Source organism: Mastacembelus armatus, chromosome 10, assembly GCF_900324485.2.
Source record: "Mastacembelus armatus chromosome 10, fMasArm1.2, whole genome shotgun sequence".
Lineage (NCBI taxonomy): Eukaryota > Metazoa > Chordata > Actinopteri > Synbranchiformes > Mastacembelidae > Mastacembelus > Mastacembelus armatus.
Window position 1 is genome coordinate 7,354,242 of NC_046642.1, and position 24,294 is coordinate 7,378,535.

The 24,294-nt window shown below is 40.7% G+C and overlaps 3 protein-coding genes across 11 annotated transcripts in view; 2 read left to right on the forward strand and 1 right to left on the reverse strand.

The window, feature by feature from the left end:
• atp8a1 (ATPase phospholipid transporting 8A1) overlaps positions 1–9,061 on the forward strand; it is an 85,802-nt gene extending 76,741 nt beyond the window's left edge. For 5 of the 9 annotated variants that reach the window (XM_026331242.2, XM_026331241.2, XM_026331244.2 and 2 more), the window contains 3 exons: positions 2,631–2,719; positions 3,074–3,166; positions 4,634–9,061. In XM_026331242.2, coding sequence (XP_026187027.1) covers positions 2,631–2,719; positions 3,074–3,166; positions 4,634–4,958 — 507 coding nt within the window. In that variant the 3' untranslated portion in view covers positions 4,959–9,061. The remainder of the gene's footprint in view (positions 1–2,630; positions 2,720–3,073; positions 3,167–4,633) is intronic. The other 4 variants (XM_026331247.2, XM_026331248.2, XM_026331245.2 and 1 more) reach the window with 1 other exon arrangement.
• A 2,247-nt stretch (positions 9,062–11,308) lies between these two features.
• On the reverse strand, positions 11,309–14,623 carry shisa3 (shisa family member 3). The gene is made up of 2 exons (XM_026330621.1): positions 13,985–14,623; positions 11,309–12,419 (listed from the first exon to the last, which is right to left on the reverse strand). The coding sequence occupies exons 1-2, from the start codon at positions 14,253–14,255 to the stop codon at positions 11,821–11,823; spliced, it is 870 nt and encodes a 289-aa protein (XP_026186406.1). The 5' UTR covers positions 14,256–14,623; the 3' UTR covers positions 11,309–11,820.
• A 982-nt stretch (positions 14,624–15,605) lies between these two features.
• On the forward strand, positions 15,606–22,597 carry bend4 (BEN domain containing 4). The gene is made up of 6 exons (XM_026330724.1): positions 15,606–16,271; positions 18,721–19,320; positions 20,637–20,728; positions 20,880–20,906; positions 21,266–21,506; positions 22,364–22,597. Exons 1-6 carry the CDS (start codon positions 15,812–15,814, stop codon positions 22,594–22,596), a joined length of 1,653 nt encoding a protein of 550 aa, XP_026186509.1. The 5' UTR covers positions 15,606–15,811; the 3' UTR covers position 22,597.
• The last annotated feature ends 1,697 nt before the right edge of the window (positions 22,598–24,294 follow it).

The following is a 24,294-nucleotide window of genomic DNA, read 5'->3' on the forward strand; positions in this document are numbered from 1 at the left end:
GAAACTACAGGGTTTTTAAGGGATGATTAGCCAGATTCCCTTGATCAATTCGTCCTGGAAAAAGAAACACAAAGCACTCAGGTTTGTGTGGTAAGAATATTCTCCTGATATTTTCTTTCAAAGAATTTCTTATCAATATATTTAAGAACTGTGTTTTTATTTATTTAAACTTTGCAGAGAGAGAGGGAGATGTGTGTTAACCCCTAGAACACCAGAACACCCCAGAAACCCTCATTGCTAACCTCTTGACCTATACCCCATCCCTAAATTGTTACTGTTCACCATTTTGAAAGGAGCAGAAATACTTGATGGCATTTTGCGTGTGCACATGTGCATGTATGATCAATTTTGCCAGTCTAGTCTTGCTTCCATTCTATCTGTGTGTGGCCATATTGTGGATCAGTGGCCTGTCAAAACACACCCCTCCATGGCAGTGGACACTACTGTCTGTCCAGCCAGACAAGTTTATTAGTTTGTACAGCCTCGGTTCCACATACCCCTCTCACCCTGTTCAGCTCCCTTGGGCCCCCTGGTATGAGACATTGCCTGCATCCACCAACACTGCTGACCCATGCTTATAGACAGGGAACCTTTCCAGATGCCTGAAGACAAATAGTTTTTGATTGTAACTGGTCAGATATGTTCAGATTTTGTCTAATTAATAAACTAATAGTGAATTCATGCAGTTTATTTAGGTCTACTGTTATTAATTTTGTGTCTTACAGTCTCTGTAGTGTTTTCAGTTGTACCTAATGCTATTGAGTTATTGTACCAAATTTTATTACCATTATTTTTTAATTTTAGGATAATCTTGAGACTGAAAGCATTTTGTCATCTTTATATATCACTTGTGACTCAGAGTAATGCCAGGAGATATATAAATGTTGTTTAAACATGAACATAAACATGTCAAAGACACAGATGGTTTGTTTTTTCAAGGTCTTTTGACTTTAATATGCTATGTATCACTGGTTTATTTTCAATATACTCTCAAGACAGCTTAAATACCCCTATTAAAATGCATGATACACTAGATGAAAATGAAAATAATTAATCTGACTTACATCAAAAAAACAGTAAATGTTTCCACCAGGGCTGCATACTTTCAAAATGGACATGAAAATATTCCATGCTTCAATGCAATTTTCCCTCATTGCATACATTGTCAGCCCCCAGACAACACAGAAAAGCTCTGTTCATTCATGTGCCTTCCTAAAGTGTAGGAAAAAGTCATTTTTGATTTCCTGTCATTTGGGACTTCCTCTTCCCCCAGTGTTTTGTCTGACATCAAAGTCAATTTTCAGGTAATGGCTAACAGATTAGCTAATATGAACAAACCTGAATGCTTTGATAGTTTGACACTGATCTGTTTGTGTGTGTGTGCACATATCGTAAGGGTCCTGCCTGTGTCACGTTACAGGAAAGACACTGTTGAAGGGCCCCAGTAGTTTAAACAAGTGGCATATTACAATTCAGGGAGCATGGGTTTTGCACTTTGACATGTAATGACAGATAGTTTCAGTGCACCAGGCCAAAGTAAACATCATCCTTGGCGAGAAAGCTGAAAGGTTTCGCTCTCACCAGGATGATCTGCACACCATTCTGGATTCAAAACAACCTCCTGACAACCACTGCTTTCTGATTTGTATTTATATTTATCACAGATGAGTGTCTGCTACTAATGAATTGTATTTTTCCAACCAAGAAGAAACTCTTTCTTGAGATGCCTGCTGTGATTTACATCTGAATTGGGTCCTAACCAAGCATCTTTTTCTTCCAAAATGAAAAATTAGTCTCAATGAGAATTGCAGCTGTATCATCTGTACATTTAGTTTTGCTTATGAGCTCAATGTGAACAGCTATTTACTGCACAATCATTAGCTCATTGTTTAAAATTTAGTGAAGTTATGTGATGACAGAAAATCTCTTGTCTGTGAACATTTAGTCAGTTTGGCTGACAATAGAATTTGATTTTTTTATTTTGGGTTGTGGTGCCCCTTTGATATCTACCTATCATAACGATTACAGAGTACTGAAGTTGAAGCTTTGGGATTTGGTGTTTTCTTCTATAAATTTAATTTAAAAGTTTATTTTAACAGTGATCTTTAGTGGTACAAATACGTCTGTATATAATCTAAAGTCACCGACAAAGATGAGGAGCCTGTGGTTTTTGATGATTACAGATCTAATGCTTCACTGACACACTCTTACACTGAGTGGCTGTTGCTTTGAAGATATTAAAAGTATCTTGAATCATGCTCCGTGTCTCCAGTGATGTATTGACAGGAGCTCTCAGCAGAGCACACAGCCGAGCTGTTTTCCAGTGAATAGAGATGCCGCTGTCTAAATACTTCACAGGCACCTCTTCGACTATGAAGGGCAAAGAGGTGGAGGGGATCCAAACAAAAACATGGTATCATTTAGTCATGGAGGTTTAACCCGCTTTGTGCAAGTTTTTTAGGCTGTTTCTGTTATGTATGTTTTTTATTATGTGCCACTCCAGATGATAATAATGGTTGTTCTTTATCAGGTGTTTCTTCTAAAGAGCTCTTCTTTTTATCTGAGTGGTAGTTGAACTCTACATGGTCTATAGTGACCAAAGAGTAAGTGTATGTATGTGTGTATAACAGGCGGACATGATGTTCAGTTCGGGGGTCTTCTGGATGGGCCTGTTCTTTATCCCAGTCACCTCCCTGATCTTTGACGTGGCCTATAAAGTGTGAGTTTTCTCTCCTCTCTCCTTGCTCATCATCACTCCAGCACATATCCAATACAGAAATTCCTCCAGAATCTCTCCTATCTCTCTCTTGAAGACATTCCTGCCTGAGTTTTTGTTCAGGCTTCCAAGGAAGTCTATTATTTCTATTCTGTGAATACACCATGGGAAATATTTGTTTCAACACTGGGTCTGTTTGATATCAGCCCATAGCAGATTCAAGGTGTCATAAGACATTTGCAAAGCTCTGAGTTTAATTTCCTGATTTATTGAAAGTAGTTTGAATAGTTTGGTGGCGTATTTTAATGTCAGCATCTGTCATGTGATTATGATTGCCTGAAAATGTTTTATTTACAGGGTGAAGAAGGTGTGCTTTAAGACTTTGGTGGATGAGGTGCAGGAGCTTGAGGCTTTATCTAAGGACCCTGGAGCTGTGGTGCATGGAAAGAGGTACTGTTACACACCACTTCATCATTTCTGTTTCTGATTTTAACTTTACTGACCTAAAGTTTTGTCTCAACATTTGCTTGATGAAAAACTAAATAATAAATTATAGCCCTAATGAAAATGAGATAGCTTGTTAATGGTTTTGTCATAAATTACAGCGTGCTGTGTAAAGGAACATCTTGCATCTCTCACCAACAATTTTGTAGCTGGATAGTTAAAGATCACCTGTTACCCTGGAATGCCTTAAAAAGCAAATTACTTACATACTACAGGAAATAAACAGGTGAATTTTCTGTTGCTCAGACTCCAGTGGGTCCTCAACATCATTACTATTGATATTGATTCAAATTAAGATTTTTGTGATCTATACAGTTATGTACTGTCATTTTTTAAAACATGATGTTAAAACCCCATCAAAATTAAATACAGTCATTTGTCATTGTAACATTTCCCATGGTGCCAGATACAATAAAGGGAAAGCTACCAAGTTATGAATGACATACAAAAATAGTGCATTTATCTTGTTACATTTCATGTAACAACATATGGCCCAATACAGAGCTGGTGCCTTGGCTGTTATTAAAATTGGAGACACTAATAGGAACTAAAAGCCATTGAGGACATATATATCTGCAAATATCAATAGACGAGGAACATTTAATAGAAAGAGGAAGGGCTGTTCCAAAGTCTTGGACATTTCAGAAATACTCAGTTTCTTTGCCAATGATATTCCATTGTGGAAGACAGAAATTGCTGTTAAATTGCAGGAGTTTAACTGTAATGTCCATAATCATGCCATAAGAGTAGATATCCCTCTTTTTTCTCCCAAAGAGCACCAGTCATCCTTTATTAAAGCCACATATAAAAATGTATTAGTTGTCTGTGTTGCTCTCTGGGGTCTGAGGCCTGCAGCAGGCAGTGTGAGATCTCCTGCTGGCTGAAAGTGATCCTTAGGCCTGGCAACTGTCCCGGACCCAGCAGGCTGCAAGCACTTAGACACACACACACACACACACACACACACACACACACAGACAGACAAACATATAGAGACACAAACACAGAGATACATGGGTACTTTTTGCTTGTAGAAGGACCCATGTATGCCCACAAAGGCATGTCAGAATGCATAAGGGACACTTGTACACACATTTGTTAGCTTCACTATACATGAATGTCTTATGGCCAACATCCTGTTTAATATGCTTCATACACACATGCACACACTTGGTTCTTCTGCTCTGTTTCCAAAGTCTTGTCTCCCTAAATGGTGTACGAGCAGGTAGAACAGTTGGCAGGTCCATAGACTCCAGAGCTGCTTAGACAAATCCTTGATATATGGGTCATTAAACCTGCCTGTGGTGCTCAGCATGCTGCTAACACACTGTCTGTTTGTGTGTGTGTGTGTGTGTGTGTGTGTGTGTGTGTGTGTGTGTGTGTGTGTGTGTGTGTGTGTGTGTGTGTGTGTAGTTTGACAGAGAGGGCTCAGCTCCTGAAGAACGTCTTCAAGAAGAGCACAGTCAGTTTGTACCGGTCTGACTCCATGCAGCAGAACCTGCTCCGTAAGTTACACAGTAATTCTTCAGCTTCTTTCTCTTACTCCCTAACTCCTCTCTCACTTTCTTTCTTTCATAACATGCCTCAAAATGGAAGCACCGTTCACATTATATTTGTCTGCTCCCTTATCAGAGAAACAGATCTCACTTCATTATTCCTCAACAGACACATACTGTATCTTCAGAGTAGCTCATGCTTTTGTTCTAGGGAGGCAGTAACACTCTGCTTCTTTTCATAAATACTCATAAAACACATATCGGTAACTGTGTTTGCAAAAGACCCTGCAGTCCCCTGTGTCCTAGCCTACACTATATCTACCCAACAAACTGTTGATGTAAGCTGATGACGTATTTTCATAGAGAACATATAGTTTGGGGAGAGCTGGGATTCGAATCTAGGTATCGATCATCTCTGAACTATTTTCCCATCACGATCCAAACCGGTGCTCAATTCTTCTGTAATTACAAACCCTGTCTGAAAGGTGTAAAGATCTCTGGAGTATCTACAATTGACAATGACAGCTTTTCTTATTCTTTTATTCTTTTTTCATTTAAATATCAGTTTTGTTAATTTTCCACTGTATTTTATATTTTATTTCTTTTATTTGTGTGGCTTTAAGTTCAGACTAGAAAAACTGTCTAAAATGCAAAACACCTCTGGGCTGCGCTTAAATTCCTGGAGGTAACTGAGGCTGTAGTTAGTACATATTCACTGGTGATATTGAAATGAATAAATCTTCTTTGAATGTTCTGAAGACCTAAAAGTTCTACTACTAAGTTTATAGTTTATAACTAACTTTATAGGCATAAAATGTACAGATTTATTTCAGTAGCAAAATTCAGGTGTCACACTTGAACATACTGTAGCAATGAGCATGTAGCATGTGTGTGTTTGTGTTTTTTTTTTTCTGTTATTTTCATTTGTCTGATCAGTTTGTTTTTTGTTTGTCTCATAGGTGGGGATGAGACCATTGTTGTGTGATACCTTTTTAATTTGTTCATTCCTCACCTGGCGCCCTGTAGCTTCCTTTTAGACACTTCTGTCCCTGTGTGCGCTGAGGACTTTCAGTCCTTCCCTTGTGTGTCCTGAGTTCAGTTCAGTTTAGCGAGATAACAATGAAATGATCAAATGTGGCGCTGTTATTCCCTCACAATGCACTCGTTTCAGCGGGGTCCTTTGAACTTGCCCGCTGGCCTCCAGGTACTGATCGGGTCATTTGACACGTGAAGGTGAGTCAGGGGTCAAAGGTCAGAAAGGAACCCTATAGGAAAGTTGAGGTGGTAGATCACAGGGCTGCTTTATTAGAGATACACTTATGGGAGGTTGTAATTACTTTTTTTGTATTATTGTAACATGCTTTATTTAAATGCAATAGATTGACATTTTGGGGAATTATTTGTATAAAGGTAAATAAAGGTAAATGTGAAACTGTGGTCTAGCTCCAGGTTGGGCTCTCATGCAGTAGGTTTCAGTGAAGTCAGAGAGCTAAGCATCAATGTGTTTGGGGGAAAAAAATATATATATAGACAGACAGCACATGTTTTGTTTTTTTTTTGTTTTGTTTTGTTTTTCACCCAGGTAGTTACGGAGTCTTTAAAGTGTTTTGAAAACACCTTCCTGTTTTTTCGAACATCACTGAGTCAAAATGTATTGATAATCACAAGACGCAAGACGTAAAAATTCGGACTAGCCAGCAGACTCATATCTTAGTGGAAAGACTGAAAATATCAAGACTAGTTTGATCCAAAGGTATCTAAATCTACCCGGCATCTAAAACTCACTAATTCACTCTCAGCAAGACAACAAATATATTTCCCAAAATGTTAAACTATTATGGGTTTTCTGTTTTTAATTGTTTTTGCAGTTGTTTTAATTACATTTCATTTTACATTATAAGCTGTTTTTATTACATTAATCATTAAGCTATGTAACCTTCAAACCTTTTTCCAGATGGCTACGCCTTCTCTCAAGATGAGAACGGAGTGGTGTCTCAGTCTGAGGTCATCAGAGCGTACGACACCACCAAACAGAGGACCAATGAGTGGTGAGCTGCTGGCCTGTTTGTTCCTGGCTGGTCAATCTGGAGCCACAGCAGCCGTTTCTAGGGCGATATCTGAAGATTAATGGGGAGAAGCTGAGTTGCGAGCATGTGCCTCCAGCACTGAGGGGGATTTTTGACGTGAATATGAAGCAGAGAGAGGAAAGTGATGGTTGTAGTCTTTGATAAAGGGAAAAAACACAAGGAACTAAACAAAACATGTTCACTATCAGCTCTAGTCATGTGTCCAGCAGACGTGATAAGCACTGTGCTTTCTTAGCAGTCCGTGGTCTGAAGTTCTTTGCTGTTCTCACTTTGTTGGAGTGAATGTCTCCTATCTATTGATTTAAGGAAAGGCAGTATTAGTTTAGCACTGAGCCAGAAGTAATTGTAATTGAAATTAAACTAAGCACTATTATAATAACATTTAAAACACTGGGTGACGATTCGTTTTGAAGGATTTGAAGTTGTGAAAAATTGCCAAAGAGCAGTTGTCTATACAATCTTCCAAGTACTACTGAATTCGGAAAGTTTAAATCAAACATAATCACACTCCTGACTGTATTCCAGCACTGCACGGACCACTTCAGATCAGACGTTTGCAATATTTTTATTTTTTATTTTATTGTTTTTACACTTAATCTGTTACTATATATAAGCCTTACATTGGCCCATGCCTTCATTCTTCTTTATTTTAAAACACATTATTTTCTTTTTTAGTTTGATTTTTAAAGTATGTAGACATTGTGCCTGGTTTTATTTATTTTTAGCATTTTTGCCTCCTGCTACATGGAGTTGTTTTCTCACTTTTATATATAAAAGCATTGCTCTTGACTAATAATTGCATTCCACACATCACTCCTGTCTCAACGATCACAACGGTGCCTATGTAGAACTTTTCCCTTTTAGAAGAAAAAGAGAGCCAAGAATAGTTTAGCCAGCTAGTTTAGACCAGTACTCCACACACACCTACTGAAGACACAACCACTGTCTCTCCCACCACAGTATTGCACTCGTACAATATTAAAACTGCAAAGTGCCTTGTGGCACATGGCAGCATGAAGATTTGATCCTGTAGAGGGGAACAGGAGGTTTTCTAATGGTCTTGCTGAAGCTCAAGGTGGTGATAGTGTTTCCCTTAAAATGGAGATTTTACCCTTCTAACATAAGTGCCATTAGTTTAAGGGAGAGAGTAACATTAGCCAGGAAAACTCCACGACAGTATCAGAACTACTTTGTCTGTATAGTTATTTTGTGGATTTGTATTTTTATATTGGAGATGTATGAATTTTGCATTCACTGGCTTTGTAATGAATTGTCTGTAACTTTTTGTTCATCCTCAGATAAACTGGCAGGATAGAATAGATCTAATGAGGAAAGTGAGCTTTTTCTGTCATGTTATTAATATTGTTGCAGCTTGATTTATTTATAATTGACTACTTAATGTTTGCGTGATTGTTTTCTTCTCCCTATGGGAGATCCGATTTCTGATGATGGGTGTGTGTATGTTGGTTTATTGCCTGCATGTGCATGTACTGTGTGTGAGTGTAAGTGTGTGCCTGTCCTCTACTGTGGATAACTTCTGTGTATGCATTGCATGTCTGTGTCTTCTGTGTGAGACTGGGAGTTCAGTCCTCCTGGTGTGTTTTTTTTGATCGTGTATGAGTGTGTGTATGTGTGTGTGTGTGTGTATGTGTGTATGTAGTGATGCTTGCTCCAGTTGTACGTCTGCACGACTCCAGGTATAGTTATTACTACTACTACTACTACTACTACTACTACTACTACTACTACTATGTGCCAATGCATGGCCCGTATGGGACAGTGTGAGTGTTCATGCAGTGTGTGTGTGTGTGTGTGTGTGTGTGTGTGTGTGTGTGTGTGTGTGTGTGTGTGTGTGTGTGTGTGTGTGTGTGGTTAAATTCACTGACTCAACCGCGGGAGTTTTTTACGCTCAACTCGCTTCAACAGGAGATGTTGCACAATGCATTGATGTAACTTTCCAATAGTGGATATCTGGTATTATCTGGTTTCAGTAAAGGATTTCTCTTGAGTGTACATGTTTGTAACTTGCTTTCTTCATGCAGTGTACCTCTGCTTTATAGGAAAGCTCTTCTGTGTTTCTCAGTTTTGTGAGCATTAATGATTTTTTTTGTCTGCTGGTCTTTAGTGTTAAAACTTTATTGGTTGTCATCTTGTCAAAAATTTCCAAACTGCTGAATGTGGATGTTGTTATTGTGGAAGGCTTGGACTGTAGCTTTCTTTCTTTGGAAAACATAAAACACATATTGTTGTCTGTGAAAGTTATGGGCTGCATGAATGGATAACACAAACTGTTTTCTGAATTGTTAACTGTACTTTGATTCTTCTTCAAGTGTTGATCACTTTACTATAGAGAAAAAATGCACCTTTTAACTTTTTTTTTCAATATTTGTTTCCTTTCTGTCACTTTGTTTAATGATTGTTGTGCATGTTGGGACTGCAAACTTCTAAGTGTTGTCTTTTACTACCATGAAGGACTACCAAAATAAAGTTTCCAATCATGAAGGAACAAAGTGAGCACTGTTGCTAATATGTCTGTGTTTGCAGAATTGTGGTCACTGTGTCATCTTGGGCCGGTGTGGCGACAAACAGGACAGATAACCTAAACAGGAAAAGGCAGGGACTAGCACATGATCTCAATGGAGTCCTTTACTGTCTTACTGTGACCATGTTTAGCCATCCTGTCCTTGTGTGGACTGTGTGTGATCCCAAACAGACAGTAATGTGTTCCTGTAACAGATGCACGTACAGATTAATGTAAAAAGTGACCCAGTTAGACTTAAACTCAGTGAGATTGTGTTTACTAAATAAATTAGTGGAAATAGTATTTTTCCTGTCTAGCATTTTGAATAATTTCTGGAGAATGCAGCTTTTAGATGTTGTCACAATATTCAACTGAAACAATTTATAGTTTTGTAATCGGCAGAAAGTCTGTGTTATAGATATAACAATAAATCAAGGAACCCATCATCTGTTGATTCAATGATAATAATGATTGGTTGCAAACCTACTAAAATCAATTGTAAAAATCCCTTAGATTTCAGTCCAGGCTGATTTTGTGACACTTGTGGTTACTGGCTGTAACACCAGCAAACACCGTATGAGCAGCTAGTTTGTCAGTAACACACTGGAAGAGCAGCTCCCTATCTGATTACTGTGGTGTGATCCTTCTTATTCCATGACTGCCTGGAAAATCCAAAACTGTTGCACAACAGAAATTGACTGTTTTCTTGTTTTGTAAACAAATATCTGATGAACAGTCGTAGACCTGGTTCCTGTCACCGCTTCACAATGAAGGCCCAGTTTTGCCTGTTTGCTGCTGCTGGTAGCAGTAAGAAATGTTCAGTTTCAATTAACACAAACTTAGTACAGCTCTTATACAGCTGTAGAGAGTGAAACCTATATCTATGAAATACAAACTGTAACACTAAATTATATACATGCATTGTTTCCTGTGAATCACTCTTGTGCAGATAGGCAGTATCAATCCAACTTGGGAAAACTACTGCATAATGAGGAAATTGCAGAGGATAAATACAGTGAATAGATAGTGCAGAAAAAAAACCAAGCCTTAAGGACAATGACATATATGGTCTGCTTTCATGAAAAATGTAAGTATTAGAATTTTCTATGTCTTAAATATAAAACTCATCTAGCTATATGGACAAAATTGGATAAATTAACAGCCTTGAGTGTGATTAAAATCTTGATTTGATAAATAAACTTGAAAGTTTTGTAAAGCCTGACAAAGATCGAAGAAAAAAAAAAAAAAAGACTACAAATGCCCAAGATTTTAAAAATGTCATGAAAACCTGTCAAAAGCTTGTATTCTCCTTTTAGACAGTGTGGAATATGATACTGAGTTTTACCACAGTCTGAACCAACAGTTGCATGAAAAAGCAAGACCTGAAAGAGTTTAACACTGGAATGTGACGAATATTAATCGTGGAAGTCATCATTTGTGACAGGACAGTGAAAGGATAAGTCAAACTTAAGGAACCTGAAAATAGCAGCAAACATCCTCAGACTGAAGAGTTTGCAGGTTTCACAGGACACCAGTTGCCAAGACTATTTCACAGTCAGATAACCAGAACAGAAGAGTCTGTTGAGATTTTGCCATACCTGTTGGTGCAACCTAAACCTCCATTTCTGGGACGAGTTGTTTTTAACACTGTGACCATGCCATGCTCATTGAACACTGACAATGACTGATCTCAGCGCTGCATTCCTGCTGTGAAGTCTGGCGTGGGAATAAGCGACAGGTAGAGAGCTGCTGTGCAGGCCCAACTGCTCCGGTTTCCTTTTTTTCTGAGTGATGATGAGGCTTCTTTCAGGATGCAGATGCATATTCTCATCATTATAATAAATATCATTCAGTAGACTTTTCTTTTACATCTATCAGTACACAGAATGTACTGTGAGACATTTTATTTGCTGTAAGTTAGGAAACCGTTACGACAACTCTGCTCTACGTATAAAGCCTGTACAACATTTTATAAAAGCCCACATTTTTTCAAAAAATAAAATGTCCTTGAAGAGGGTCTTGTGATTGTCAAAAACACAATATTTCCCTGGTTTTCAGCATCTATTACATTTTTTAAACTGTAACAATGCTATTTTTAAGGAAGGTGTGTGAAAACTGTCAGGATTTCAGTCTGTATTGTAATCTCACCTTAAAAACAGCATGTATGAAGAAAAATAAAACTATAGGCCGCAAAGTTTTCTTTACATTATGATATGAAAGTGCAGAAGATTCAAAACTTGCTGCCTGAACAGGTCTGTTGAGCTCTGATGTGTCCTGTGTTGCAGTGGGAGGAACGCCTCAGGCCATGCTGCTCAGCCACGGCAGCTTTGTCAGACTTTACCCCTCATCTTCCTGTTGCTCAGTCTGTGTTCGTTCAGCCGACCCAGGCCCTCAGCCCGAACACCACCAGGTGTGTTGGAGTGTTTGTCCTTGCTGCGTCACAACCTGCCATTTAAAAACCTTAGGATCCGTCTCTTTCACGTCCTGGGAGCCCTGTCAGCTCTGTCCAAAGTCAGCAAAGCCCTTGGCCACTGTGAAGGTGTCGGCCTGCAAGGGGAAGAAATACTGCTGGGGCAAGAGGAACCCGGCACCCTGTGATGGGTGAGAAGGTATGGAGGGTTGATGGAGCTGCGTGTGGGTGTGGGTGGAGGGTGGAGGGTGTTGGATGACTCCTGACATGGTTGCAGGCGGGGATGTGTAGGGTGGAGGGGGAGGTGGAAGCATAGTCTGAGGGCTCTGAGTGGGGGTGGAGGCTGATGAGGACACGGTGGCAGACACCAGGCAGCCGTGCTGCTGCTGCTGCTGCCCCTGCCCTCCCAGAGAGAACCTCCGCATGGAGCTGCTGCCTCCGGCCGAGCTGGAGCTGGTGGTGGCTGTGCTGGACTGTCTAGATGGGGTGCGGAGGCTCTGGGGAGCAGTGGTGAGGATCATGGGAATGGTCTCACCTTGGCAGCTGCGTAGAGAGAGGCGAATGGGCTGCTGGGTCGGCTGCTTGGGCCGCAGGCAGGTACAGCAATAGACGGCGACCAGAGAGCCGACCACAACAAAGGCGATGAAAATGCTCCCCACCATCAGGAAGGGCATGTAGACGGGCTCTGAGGGCAGAGCAGGCACAGGCAGGTTAGGATCAGTCACAAGAAAGCAGAAAACTGTATGTCCAATACTTTCATTGCTTTGGAGACACAAAAATAACACACAGAATAAGTTAACAATAAAACACAGCTACCTCCTACTGGATAACACTTACAAGCTGCTGTTGAGCATTTCTAAGCACTAAATAATCATTATTAAATGGATTAGAATAGACTGTAATGGAGCTGTAACCAGAAACTGGGATAGTTTGTAATTACTAATGTACAATAGTCATAAACAGCTATAACTCTTCCTAGAATCACAAATTTTCACACAGGAGAAATTATAGCTCCTGATAAATATATTACTAAACACTTACATATCAGCTTACAACTCAATTAGAGTGTGTTCTAAACCATTACATGTTTATACAATGCTTATAAATTCTTAAAAGCAAAGCATTACCTTAAACTTTATTACCAAACATCAATTAATCATGTCTGTGAAATCCTTTAAAGTATATGAACAGCAACACATTCCAGCTGAAAGCACAAACATCTCTAGTTACACTCCATGAATCCATTTTGCACTCGGAGGAAATCAACCAATGTTTATTTATTTTGATTGGAACAAATTAGGAAATTGTGTGCACACAGTCCATGCAGTTACAGCCCTGTAGCTTATCCGCTCGGGAAATTTAAAGAAAACCGATAAAACCTTTGGGTTACAATGAACAGTTGTTAAAAACTTCACGTCCAGCAGTGGAGTCATGCACATGTGAGTGTTAAATGTGAAAAGAAGCCACAGAGAATGATCAGCTGTCTCACAACCTGATTACTTTGGCTGCTAAATTAGTCTGTTGTGAAAGTGAATGTGCTTCATAGGCCTAGAAAATGTTCACACAGCTCATCATGACTTTGCCCTAATTTCTGCTCTGTAAAGATTTGTAAAGAATTAGTTTTATTAGTTGAAAGACTCGCAGGCTTCATCATCAAAACCTCGTCTAGTCTTCTTTTACACAGCAGCCCAGATAATCTGCTGGAAACGGGACATTTTGGCTGGTTAATGTTGCACCTACTTGAAAACCTTTTAAATACACATTTCTGATTATATTAAATACACTGAAGTTGATAGTGGTAATGGAAGAAAGCATCCAGTCCTGCAAAGCCGATCATGTACTTATAGGAAATATTACATTTTTAAAAACATTTTGTGTGATCAAATTGCCAGTTTAACCCATATTAATAATAAGGTGCAGTGTTTACACCAGATATTTAGCAGTGTTTTTATTTTTTCTCCATCTCAACATCAGGATGATCTGGTGGATCCTCCAACAAGACACTAAAACCCCAGGCTACTTGCTCTGTAATGTCTTTATGGGATTGTTGAGCTGACCTTTGACCTCTGGGTACAAGACTACCTGAAGGTTCAATCAGATTAAACGTGCCATAAATTAGACGTAACTAATCTGTCTTTTTGTGTGAGGTTTTGCAGGAACTGTGCACTCGAGCCCATGAAGAGTGGATTTAAAAGGAAATCTCACAACTCGGGTCTGAACCACAGGACAGTTTAAAAACACTGAACTTACGCGCTGCAAACTCAGTGTTATCCACCTCCCTGTCGTTGGTGCAGCTGCCCTGGTCCAGCCGTGCGTCCGCGGCGGCGCAGCAGTAGCGCAGCGAGCAAGAGCCGCAGCACACGGTGGCGTCCGTGGTGTCGAAGTCCTCCGGACACTGGAAGCCCTCATGATAATTCCCATTAGCGTCCAGCCAGCCGTGGCAGTACTCCCCTTGTGCGTCCGATATCCGCAGATTCCAGGTCAGATATCCCAGCAGCAGGCAGCTCAGCAGGCGCACCATCCCGGCAGGCTGCTGGGGTTCACGGTTCCCTGCGTCCTGTGCGACCACCGAGAGTGTGGGCCCGGGTTAAAGACTCTTCATCCAGATTATCTCACTGAATGGGAAACTCAGCGAACAGATGAGACGATGTAAAGTTCTGTCACCGTCATCCTTCCAGCATCCGAACCGTTTTCAGACAAAAGTCGCCAAACTGCGATGTGAGGAAATCACCAAATCAATCGTCTCCGGCTGACGACTCACTTTCTAAACGATCATGTCTGATCCGTCTTCTCGTCCACACAGGTTCCCCCTGTTCTCCGTCCCAGTCGGTCCCAGTCGGTCCTCTGTCCGCAGCGTGATGTTCGTGCAGAAGTTGTGCGCACACTTCGCTGAACATTTGCTTCTTTTGTGACTTGGGTGTTGTGCGCGAGCACGTAACAACCATTAACTAGACGTGCGCGTCCACGTGGTGCAGCGTTGCCAGTTTGTCCTGAGCCCATGAAAGTGATAAGCATGAAGGATCTTAATTATTAGGATGGTGTTTTCTGTTTTCACTGCTCCGCAGACGCACATTCTTCCCTTCTCATCAATAACTGAAATATTCATAATTATTTTTGTCTTTTCGAAATCACAGCCCCAGAGTTTACCTCTGCAGGTAGGGCCTGAACCTGGTCTGTTATGACAAGTATGTGACAGGCCTGTTCATATGCAACTGGATTTACTGCTGGGCCTGCATTTTTCAGGCTGTGTGGAAAAATACTGACTAACACTTGTACACAGGAGCGAAAGTCACCGAGCGGCCTGAGCTGATGAAAAGCTGAAGGTTCAACAGTTTCATGTCAAACCTCCTGTTGGTAACACATTGATGTGGCGCCCCCTTGTGGCGCCGCAAACTTTTAGGCCTCTCCCGGAGGATTTCAGACCTGAGCTGTTGGACGAACCTGATGAGGATTAAATGTCATTGATATTAGTCCTTGATCGGATTAATAACAGTTTCAGAGTCAAGGTCTTTGAAAAGCTAAAAAAGATCTATTAATGATTTTTATCTTACTGGCTCTATAATGTTTTCCCAAATCCAAAATAAATAACTCAGCCTCATATATTGGTGCCGTGGTCTTGTTTTAGGCTCCTGTGGTGTCGAAAACCTTTTCTTTCTTTTGCGCTCATGTCTATTGATGTTTTGAGCTCAGTGGCAAAATGGCCTCTGCCTGTTCATTTGGAGGTTTTCATTGTACGTTTTTTTTTTTTTTTTTTTTTTTTTTTTCCGTTTCCAGATTGTACAACTGCTCCTGCGCCCCGTTGTTCTCTGGGTGGATGTGGGCTACAAAGGAGGCAGGCAGCGGCGCACAAGTCCCGCCTGTATTTCCCTGTGGAGGAGTCTTAGTATCGGCGCTCCCGACTGGGGATTGGAGCGGCGGCTTGTCAGTAAATTAGACCACCCTTCGTACAGGGTGCATGAGGGAAACTGAGCCCCAGACAGTGACGGATCTGATCTTCCCGCTCCTCAGCTGTCTGTCACACCAGCACGCCACAATACCGACCCGCAGCCATCCGCCGCGCTGTGACACCTGGCCGGGATGGAGGGAGAGATGCAGCCCGCAGATGAAGGGTCCTGCGCCCCGAAAATGTGCCGACAACAACGGGGTCCGTACAGCACCCTGAAAACCTTCCAGAGCAAGCGCTCGGCGGGCAAGTCGCGCTTTGACAGGTCCGCCGTGGTCGAGGTGCCTCTGTTCGGCGACGGACATCACTTCACTTTCCATCCCGAGCAGCCTCATCCTTTCCAGCCGCGCCATCAGCACCAACACCAGCGTCTGCAGCAGCTCCACCAAACCAGCGTCGCTATCAGCAGCAGCCAGCAGCATCACCCGACGCCTCAGCAGCAGCATCGGTTCCCATGTGAGAGCAGGCCCAGCAGCAGGGTCCCGACATCCACCTCAGCGGCGGCTGCAAATCTTGGTACCCAGCAGCGACGTGCCAGCAGCGGCGGAGCGGAGCCCAGATCCTCCCCAGACTGCACCTACGGTATCAGCTCAGGTGGGTTTCAAAGTTGTTCAGTGAGTGGTCAGAGTGACTCCTGGTGTTGCATGAAGGTCAGTTCCACCTCTCATGGTATATTTCTATTCAAGACGTGGGATATTGAGACTTTTCTGATCCACATGTGTTCAGGACTGCCCAGATCCTGGTGTGTATTTTGTGTTGTGTTCTTTTAGCACAGAGTCAATGAACTTGAGTGGGAAACACAACATCCCATTAAAAACCAGCATAGATCTCTTTTGTCTGCTCCACATTCAGAGATTCATGTTTTTGTTTGCATTTCTCTCTATTTCCCTCCTGTCAGCAGTGATTGATTTGCTGCTGTAATGAGAGCAGCCATGATTGAATCTCCAGTGTGAATCTGCTAAAATTACATTGGGTAATTGTCTGTCTCTGTGTGTTTATATATATATATGTGTGTGTGTGTGTGTGTGTGTGTGAGAACATGCAAAAAGGGCCCTCACAGTCTCCTGTTGAAACACATTGTTCCCTGCTCATTTTACTCCTCAGCTGCTGTTCATTACAGGCTGTACAGGCTCAGGAAGAAATGTGTTCCCATGTGGAGGGCGGGTCCATGGGAACCAGCGTTACGATGAAAGCAATGAACCTCATCCTGGCAGTTATGAAATTAAGCATTAGACGTCTTATCATCTAATCAGATGTGAATCTCTTCACAGCTCAGTGTGCAGCTGGTTATTGTTGCTTTACAACTAAACCATCAAGTCTGAGCTCAGGTTGAGCAGTAGACTGTTATTAGCTCACCTACACGGGAACTGGAAGATGTGGTCATTAGTGCATTTGTATCATATCTTTAACCCACTTCAGTCTGAGGAAGCCGGCCTGGTTTCAGGGACGATGACCCATTGTTTGCATCCATTCTACTGTGCACATGGTCCTGATTTCACTTATGAAAATAATCAAACAAAGCCACTTTTTCCTGCTCTAATGAATCTGCCCATATTACACGAGCTGTACCATCCAATTCAACACCACATGCATTCATACACATCAAAGTGTGTTTATCTGCAACTATGGGAGCAACTTAATGTCCATGGGTAGAAGAAAAAAATAACTTGATGTCCTTCTCATGAAGAAAAGCAGCAGAGACCCAGGGACTCAGCAATCAGTTCTGCACACAATAACACAAATTGCATCGAAAAGCCTTTTCCAAAGAGTTGTGATTAAAATAAATGGAGCTCATAAATTTGCCTCTGCCGAGCGTGTTGTTTTTAATGAAATTTTATGAGGCTCTCAGCTCACAGTGGCACAGAACTGGTGAGAAAGGGGGGAGGGGGTGCACGGTGAAGGCGAATTATATCAGATACATCTCGACGGGTAAACAGAGACAGCACGCATATTAATAAATGCGACACATCTGCGCCAGGCTGATAGACACATTTGAGCGAGTGGCAACGCAGCAGTGGCCGCCTAGAACTCATTTGGTCTCTGTGTATTTGTGTGAGGCCAGTGGACTCATAACCATTACATGGAGGTATGTGTGAGATCATCTCTCTGAGACGTGCCTAGACTACCAGGGAAACTATACACTGAGGTGTGTTTCTGGACAATGGCTCTGATTTTCTTTGCTCTGCTGGGTTTGGTCACAGCAGATACTGCCACTGTAGAGATTATTGACATCTGAATAAATCAACATAATCAAGTTGACATTTGTATAATTAGAGGAGCCTACTGTATGCTACTCTAATCGAAGGCTTTGCCACAACACAACATGTTTAAAATGAAGGAAAGCAGAGCCAGAAAGAACCAAAACCAGTGACGTACAAAACAAAATTGAACAAAACGGTCTGCAGTCGGGCCACTCTGTCATGTTTCAGACGTTTTCCCTCTACACCGACTGATATATTTTAAATATGACATTTTTCAATTATTAATATAAATGCGTTGATGAGTCAGAAGTATTTAAAAAGGATCTGATGACTTGTTCCACTGCTCTTTCCATGCAGTTATTTAAATCTAACAAAATAGTATCACTGGGTACAATAATTTAATTTGAAGGTCCATTGTGTAGTGTCCTCCATCAGCAGAGAGAGTTTGTTTGACTGCCATTAAACTGCAGATGTTTATTAATAGACATATGCATTTCAGACTAAGAAAACAGCGACTGATTCAATATTTTATGCCTCTGGTTTTGGTCCTTTTGCCTCCTTTTTTCTTCATATTGGGAATTGAGTAAATTCACGTTGTTGCTGAAGACCTTGTGATACAGTCAGAAGCTCCAGAGCAGGTGCTAAATGGCTCTTGGGGTGAGTGTGTTATCAACTGCTGTTTCTAATGTCACATTTATACCTTTGAATTTAAACCTCCAATATATTATAATTCTAGAAACACAGATACTCCTGTGATTATACAGTGACCTGTAGATGAAATGTCACTGTGAAAGTTCATCACCGTCATCTCTAACCTCCTGATGTTTCTCCCTCTGCTGTAGAGAACCGTCTCATCTTGGATGCCTTTGCCCAGCAGTGCAGCCGAGTCCTCAGCCTCCTCAATAATGGCCGTCTCCTGGAGCCTTCTTCCTCCTCCTTCACCTCTAACATTAAGCTGGAAGATGGGCCAGGGGAAGCTCAGGGACTTCACTGCTCCTCACTGGGGAAGTCCAAACAAGAGGAGAGCTCTTCCACCACAGACCCAGAGGAGGAGGTCCAACAAAGCCATCTGAACCAGCAACAGACCTCTGCCATTCTCCGCATCTTCACAGACTCCCTACAGAACTATCTCCTCTCAGGGCCTCAGCAGCAGCAGCAGCAGCAGCAGCAGCAGCAGCAGCAGCAACATCTGACAGCAGGTCTGGAGGACGACCAGTGTCCAACAGCAGAGCCCGGTTCAGGGGTGTCTCCTCAAAGACACAATCTAGGAGGCTGGGGCTCTCCAACTCCATCAGAGTCGTACGGCCATCCTTCCTCCACACTGCCTGAGGAGGAGGAAGAGGAGGAGAGCTGCTGTCCACGCTGCTTGGAGCTGGAGCAGGAGGTGCTGTCTCTGCAGCAGGAGAACGAGGAGCTTCGTAACAAGCTGGAGAACATCCCAGGTGCAATAATAGCAGCCAGCACTTCATAGGATTTTGATTCTTATAATGGGAGCTGTGATTATATATAGCTACTAGTACTAATACAGATGGGTGACTTAGGAGATAAAATAACATCAAAAATATATCTATATGCATAGCATAGATTTAGTATTTCCTTTAAGATATAAAGATAAAACTTTATTAAATTCTTTAGCCAGTCTGCTCCAACAGCTAGTACAGTAATAAAATATAAAAAGTCATAAAGTAACGTAATAAATAATTATATATTTTTATATCAACAAATCTGCAGATTGTTTTTTGATTAACTGATGAATTGTTTTGTTATGAGAAATGTGAAAATTGCATGTTATAATTTCCCAGAATGATTAAAGCTAAAAATATCCAACTGACAGAAAAACAACAAATTCTCATTATTGAAAAGCTGAAACAAGCAAATAATGTAAAATCTTTACTTATAAATGAAACTATTAATGGATTATTTACATTATAATAGTATAATGTAAGTATATCAACAAACAAGTAATTTCAGTTCTGCTCTAATTTATTCAAATTCTTATTTCAATGTTTTTCTTCAATGTGTCAATTAGAAAATTGCCAAAATCTGGTGAATGAGTTAATGTTTTAATCTACACATGCACAGTGTTTTGCTTTTACACAAAGTGTCAGCATAACTCAAATACCAAACATTTTCATTATGGATTAGTCTGCAGAGCGTTTTCTGGGTCAATTGTTTAATATAAAATGTCAGAAACAGTTTCCCTTAGACGACTTGTTCAAAGAGTTTGTTTGAAAAGACCAAAATCAGCAATTAGTCTGTCTTAATATTTTTTGTTTTCCCTGGCCTGTTAAATATACAATTTGATATTATTCAACATGCTAGTGCATGGTAGGTTTGAGCTAACATTATATTTAACCAGGAAGTTGCATTTGTTGGAAACAATTCTCAATCACAGCTTATAGCTTCTGTCAGAATATCAGCAGACCTTTCCATTAAGGTTTTGTGTCATCAGTTTCAGTCTCGCTGTCTAAATGCACCACACAGTTTGGGGCAACAGTCTTAATAGCATCTATTTTTATTGTTCTGCTCCCCAGGGTCACACTAACCTAATTTGCACTAAAAATGCTCATTTTCTAAGTGCACATTAAGTACTGCATAGAGTGCAGTACCTCAGATTGATTTCCAAACTAGCAGACATTAGAGTGAAATGATCTTTTAAGGAGGAAAGAAAATAAGGCAGGATAATTATTGTTTAATTATACCGCAGATGTGTTTGACACCATGTGTGAAACTGGTCACATTTGTGTTTTTTATACAGTTCCCTGCCAAAATGTTCTCGACTACTTCAAGACTGTTCTTGAGTTTCACAACCAGCTGGTTCAGCCGATGCCAGAGGAGCAGCTCACCGAGGTGAGGAAACAGGTTTTTGTATATCATTCACAGCTATTTAAAGCCCGTGTTTTCAGTAGCATATGTTAAGGTGTAAAAATTTCTCCATAGTCGTAATTGTGCAATAAAGTGGTGTGAAAATCTGAATTTATAGAAAAATCTGTCTCTGCAGGAAGAAGAACGGCAAACAGTGTTTGAGGTTTGTGTTTTTATTTAAGATCTTTTAGAACATTAGGATTTTAATGTATGTTCATATCATCTTTGTCTGTGACCCAAAGAAAGTGGTGGGATGTTAGTGAAACTGGCTTTATATGATGGTCTACATCCAGAAACAACAGTAAACCACTGCACTACTTAAAATATTCAACATCTGAACAGTTACAAGTCCATTTAAAGGCTGACTAATTTAAGACAGTGCAGTTATATTTGAATTCAAACTCAATATCCACGAGAGCCTGCATGAGCAGTTCAAATAAATTGATAAAGTACAGTGCAGCGAGGATGCAAACAAACCTGAACTCACTCTGATCATTATTTCTGCTGTCTGCTCCCCTGCAGGGCAGTAAACAGCTCCTGGAGAACTACCCTCTCTTCATCACTAATAAGCAGTGGGACGAAGCTGTCAACTCCTCTAAGAAAGATGGCAGACGGCTGCTGCGCTACCTGATCCGCTACGTCTTCACCACAGACGAGCTCAAGTTCTCCTGTGGTTTGGGCAAAAGGAAGCGTTCAGTCCACTCAGGAGAGCCGGGCCTGGAGAGAAGACCACTGAACCCCATCAAAGTCAGCTGCCTCAGAGGTACACGGCCTGAAAAGTGATTCACATGGTGCTTAAGGCTGCATGATTGAAGTGATGCATTATACTGTATTAATTATTCTGACTTGTATTGACTTCTGTCGGGATCCAGTAGGAATAAATATAGAAAGAACAAATATGGCTAAAATAAATAAAATAAAAAGAAAATTTTACTCAGTAAGAAAAATATTTACATTTCAATGTGTATATGAGTGATCTTCTGATTATATAGGTATCAGATGTCAACCTGATTTATGGTCAGTGTTAATAACGGATATGATCTAACACATCACAGCTTCTGTTCTTCTTCCTCTTCGACGACAAAACGCTTTTCAGCATTTCAGAGTAATAAAAATATCAGAGTTTACCTTCTCATCCTCATCACGAACTCTATCCCTGAACTTCACGCCTGCACTGCTACTCACTTCCACTGCCAGCTGCCTCATATTTGTTTCCTGATTTGTCATGGTAAAGATGCAATACCAGTTTTTTTTTCCATAAACAAAGCTGCAGATTCAGGTAATAATTCTCTGCAGGTTCATTACAGTGAGTTTCCAAAAAATGGATTTGTAGCTGCTTTAAAGTCAGTTAACACTGATCCCACATATATGACAGAAAGATTAGGCCTATGTAAGTTCCTGAGCACTGCACTGATACTTGAGCTTTTCCTTTTGAATCCACAGTGAAATCTTCATTGCATTACAAAAAAATTAAGCTGTAAAATTAATTTAGAAAATCAATATGTGTCACATACAAACCCTCAGTCCCATCAAATCATGGCACAAATCAAGCCTTGCTTTGATTTCTATTACAATTAAAATGTGTGTTAAATCATTCTTGGTGCAAAATCTTCTTGTCAGAGTTTATCCGGATGCACTGTGCCTCAAACCCAGACTGGTGGATGCCCTCAGAGGAGCAGATCAACAAAGTGTTTAGCGATGCCGTGGGTCATGCTCGCCAGGGCCGGGCCGTTGGGACGTTCCTGGGCAGCAGCAGCAGCAGCACCAGCAGCCTCTATATGGACGGCTTTGACGGACATCTGTCACAGGATGAGCTGTATTTAAAAGGCTGCCAGAACGGCCAGTCGGATTGAAGTTAAAGTGGAAATTAAAGACAAAATGCCTGAAATGTAGCTGTACAACAACATATCCCAAAACATTGACCTTATCCTGTCACTTTACACAGTGAAAACATTCCAGAAGTTTATCATACAGCCTATAACTTCAGTCCTCTTTTCCAGTAGTTTTGTAGCTTTATTGTCATTTTATACCTAAACTTTTGTTCAGTCAGAATCTGAATCTTAAGGTGCATTTTTAATTGACCACAGTTGGAGTCTTCCATTTGATATTTCTCCTATGATTTGATGTTTTGGGCAGTTCTGTTACTATTAGTGAAATATTTTTCTTTCTGTTTTATTTTGGAGGGATGGCATTACTACATGGAGTTGTTTTTGTGGTGTGGAAGCGTTTCTATTAATGCTGCACAAGATAGAGACATATCCGTCACTGTACCCTCCATCACCTGCATCATATTTTTCTACCATCGTTTGTGTCATTGGTAAAGCACCTTTACTTGCAGCCCTTCTACAGGAGTGCCTCTGAGGAAGTCATCTTTTGTTACTTGTATAATCTTGCACTTTGCGTTCCTCAGATTCATTTTCATTTAGGCCAGTTCTGACATGTCAAGCCTTATTTATTTCTTAAAAAGAAGAATGCGCTTAAGGAAAACAGTCTTTCCAGTGTGCTCAAACACAGCTTGGGCTGAAAGAAGATTTGGTCAAAGCTGGTCTGTGTTCATCTTCCTGCAGTAGTTTTCAGTATATGGAACTAGAACAAAAACGTGTTCCGTCTTACAGATCACCTATAAAATTATGCTCACAGACACCTTTGTTTTTTTCACAGCGTTTACAATTGACTCATTTTCTTTCTCCTAATGTCATAGATATTTACAGTTCAGTAATTGGCTCTGCAAAACTCCTCACATCTGCAAAGCTTACATGTAATCTCCTGAATTGATGGATGTGGTATAATACTCATACAGTAGTTGTTAAAAGTAACGACCGTCTAAGTAAAACACAAATTTGCAGAAAAATGTGAAAACTAGAAAACACAAAATAGACTTTAGTTTTTATTTAAATTCTTGCTTTTATACATCCTGACACAAAAGGCTTGTAGGAATACACCACAATATTTTGTTTATCCAGGCTGAATCCATGGTATTTTACATACAGTCTGCAGATTTTTGTGTGGGGATGGATGGACTTTAAGTCTTCTGGTTTAAGGCAACTGCCATATAATAACGCCTTGAGCCTTTTTAAAGACCTCCACAGTGTAAAGTGTTACAAGTGTGTGTCAGAAGTAATGTAATGTGGGTGGTTTCTGTCGCAGCCTTGAGATACAAAGCTGAGGTTTCCTCATACAGACACAAAATAATCAAGCTCTTCTCTCTCTCTGAAGCTTTTATTTGCACTGTTAGCTGCTCTACAGTGAGAAGTCCCCGAGTGCAATCGGACCATTTTTATTCTTTGGTTTCACTTTTATTTTTTTTTTTTTGCCACTTAATAACTTAACTTCACTGCTTTCTACCTTTGAATGTACCAGATTTATTAGGTCAGTGTGCCACGTCGACAGTGCTGTGTAAATGTGTATTATAAAGTACAGTTATTGTGTGAGGTGTTGTTGAAATACTACGTCTCTCTCTTTAAAAAGCCAAGTAGAGAAGTGCCACAGAAACCTTAAAAGAGCTGGATTCTGTCGTCGTGTTGCTGTTCTGAATGTGAGCATTTATTTGT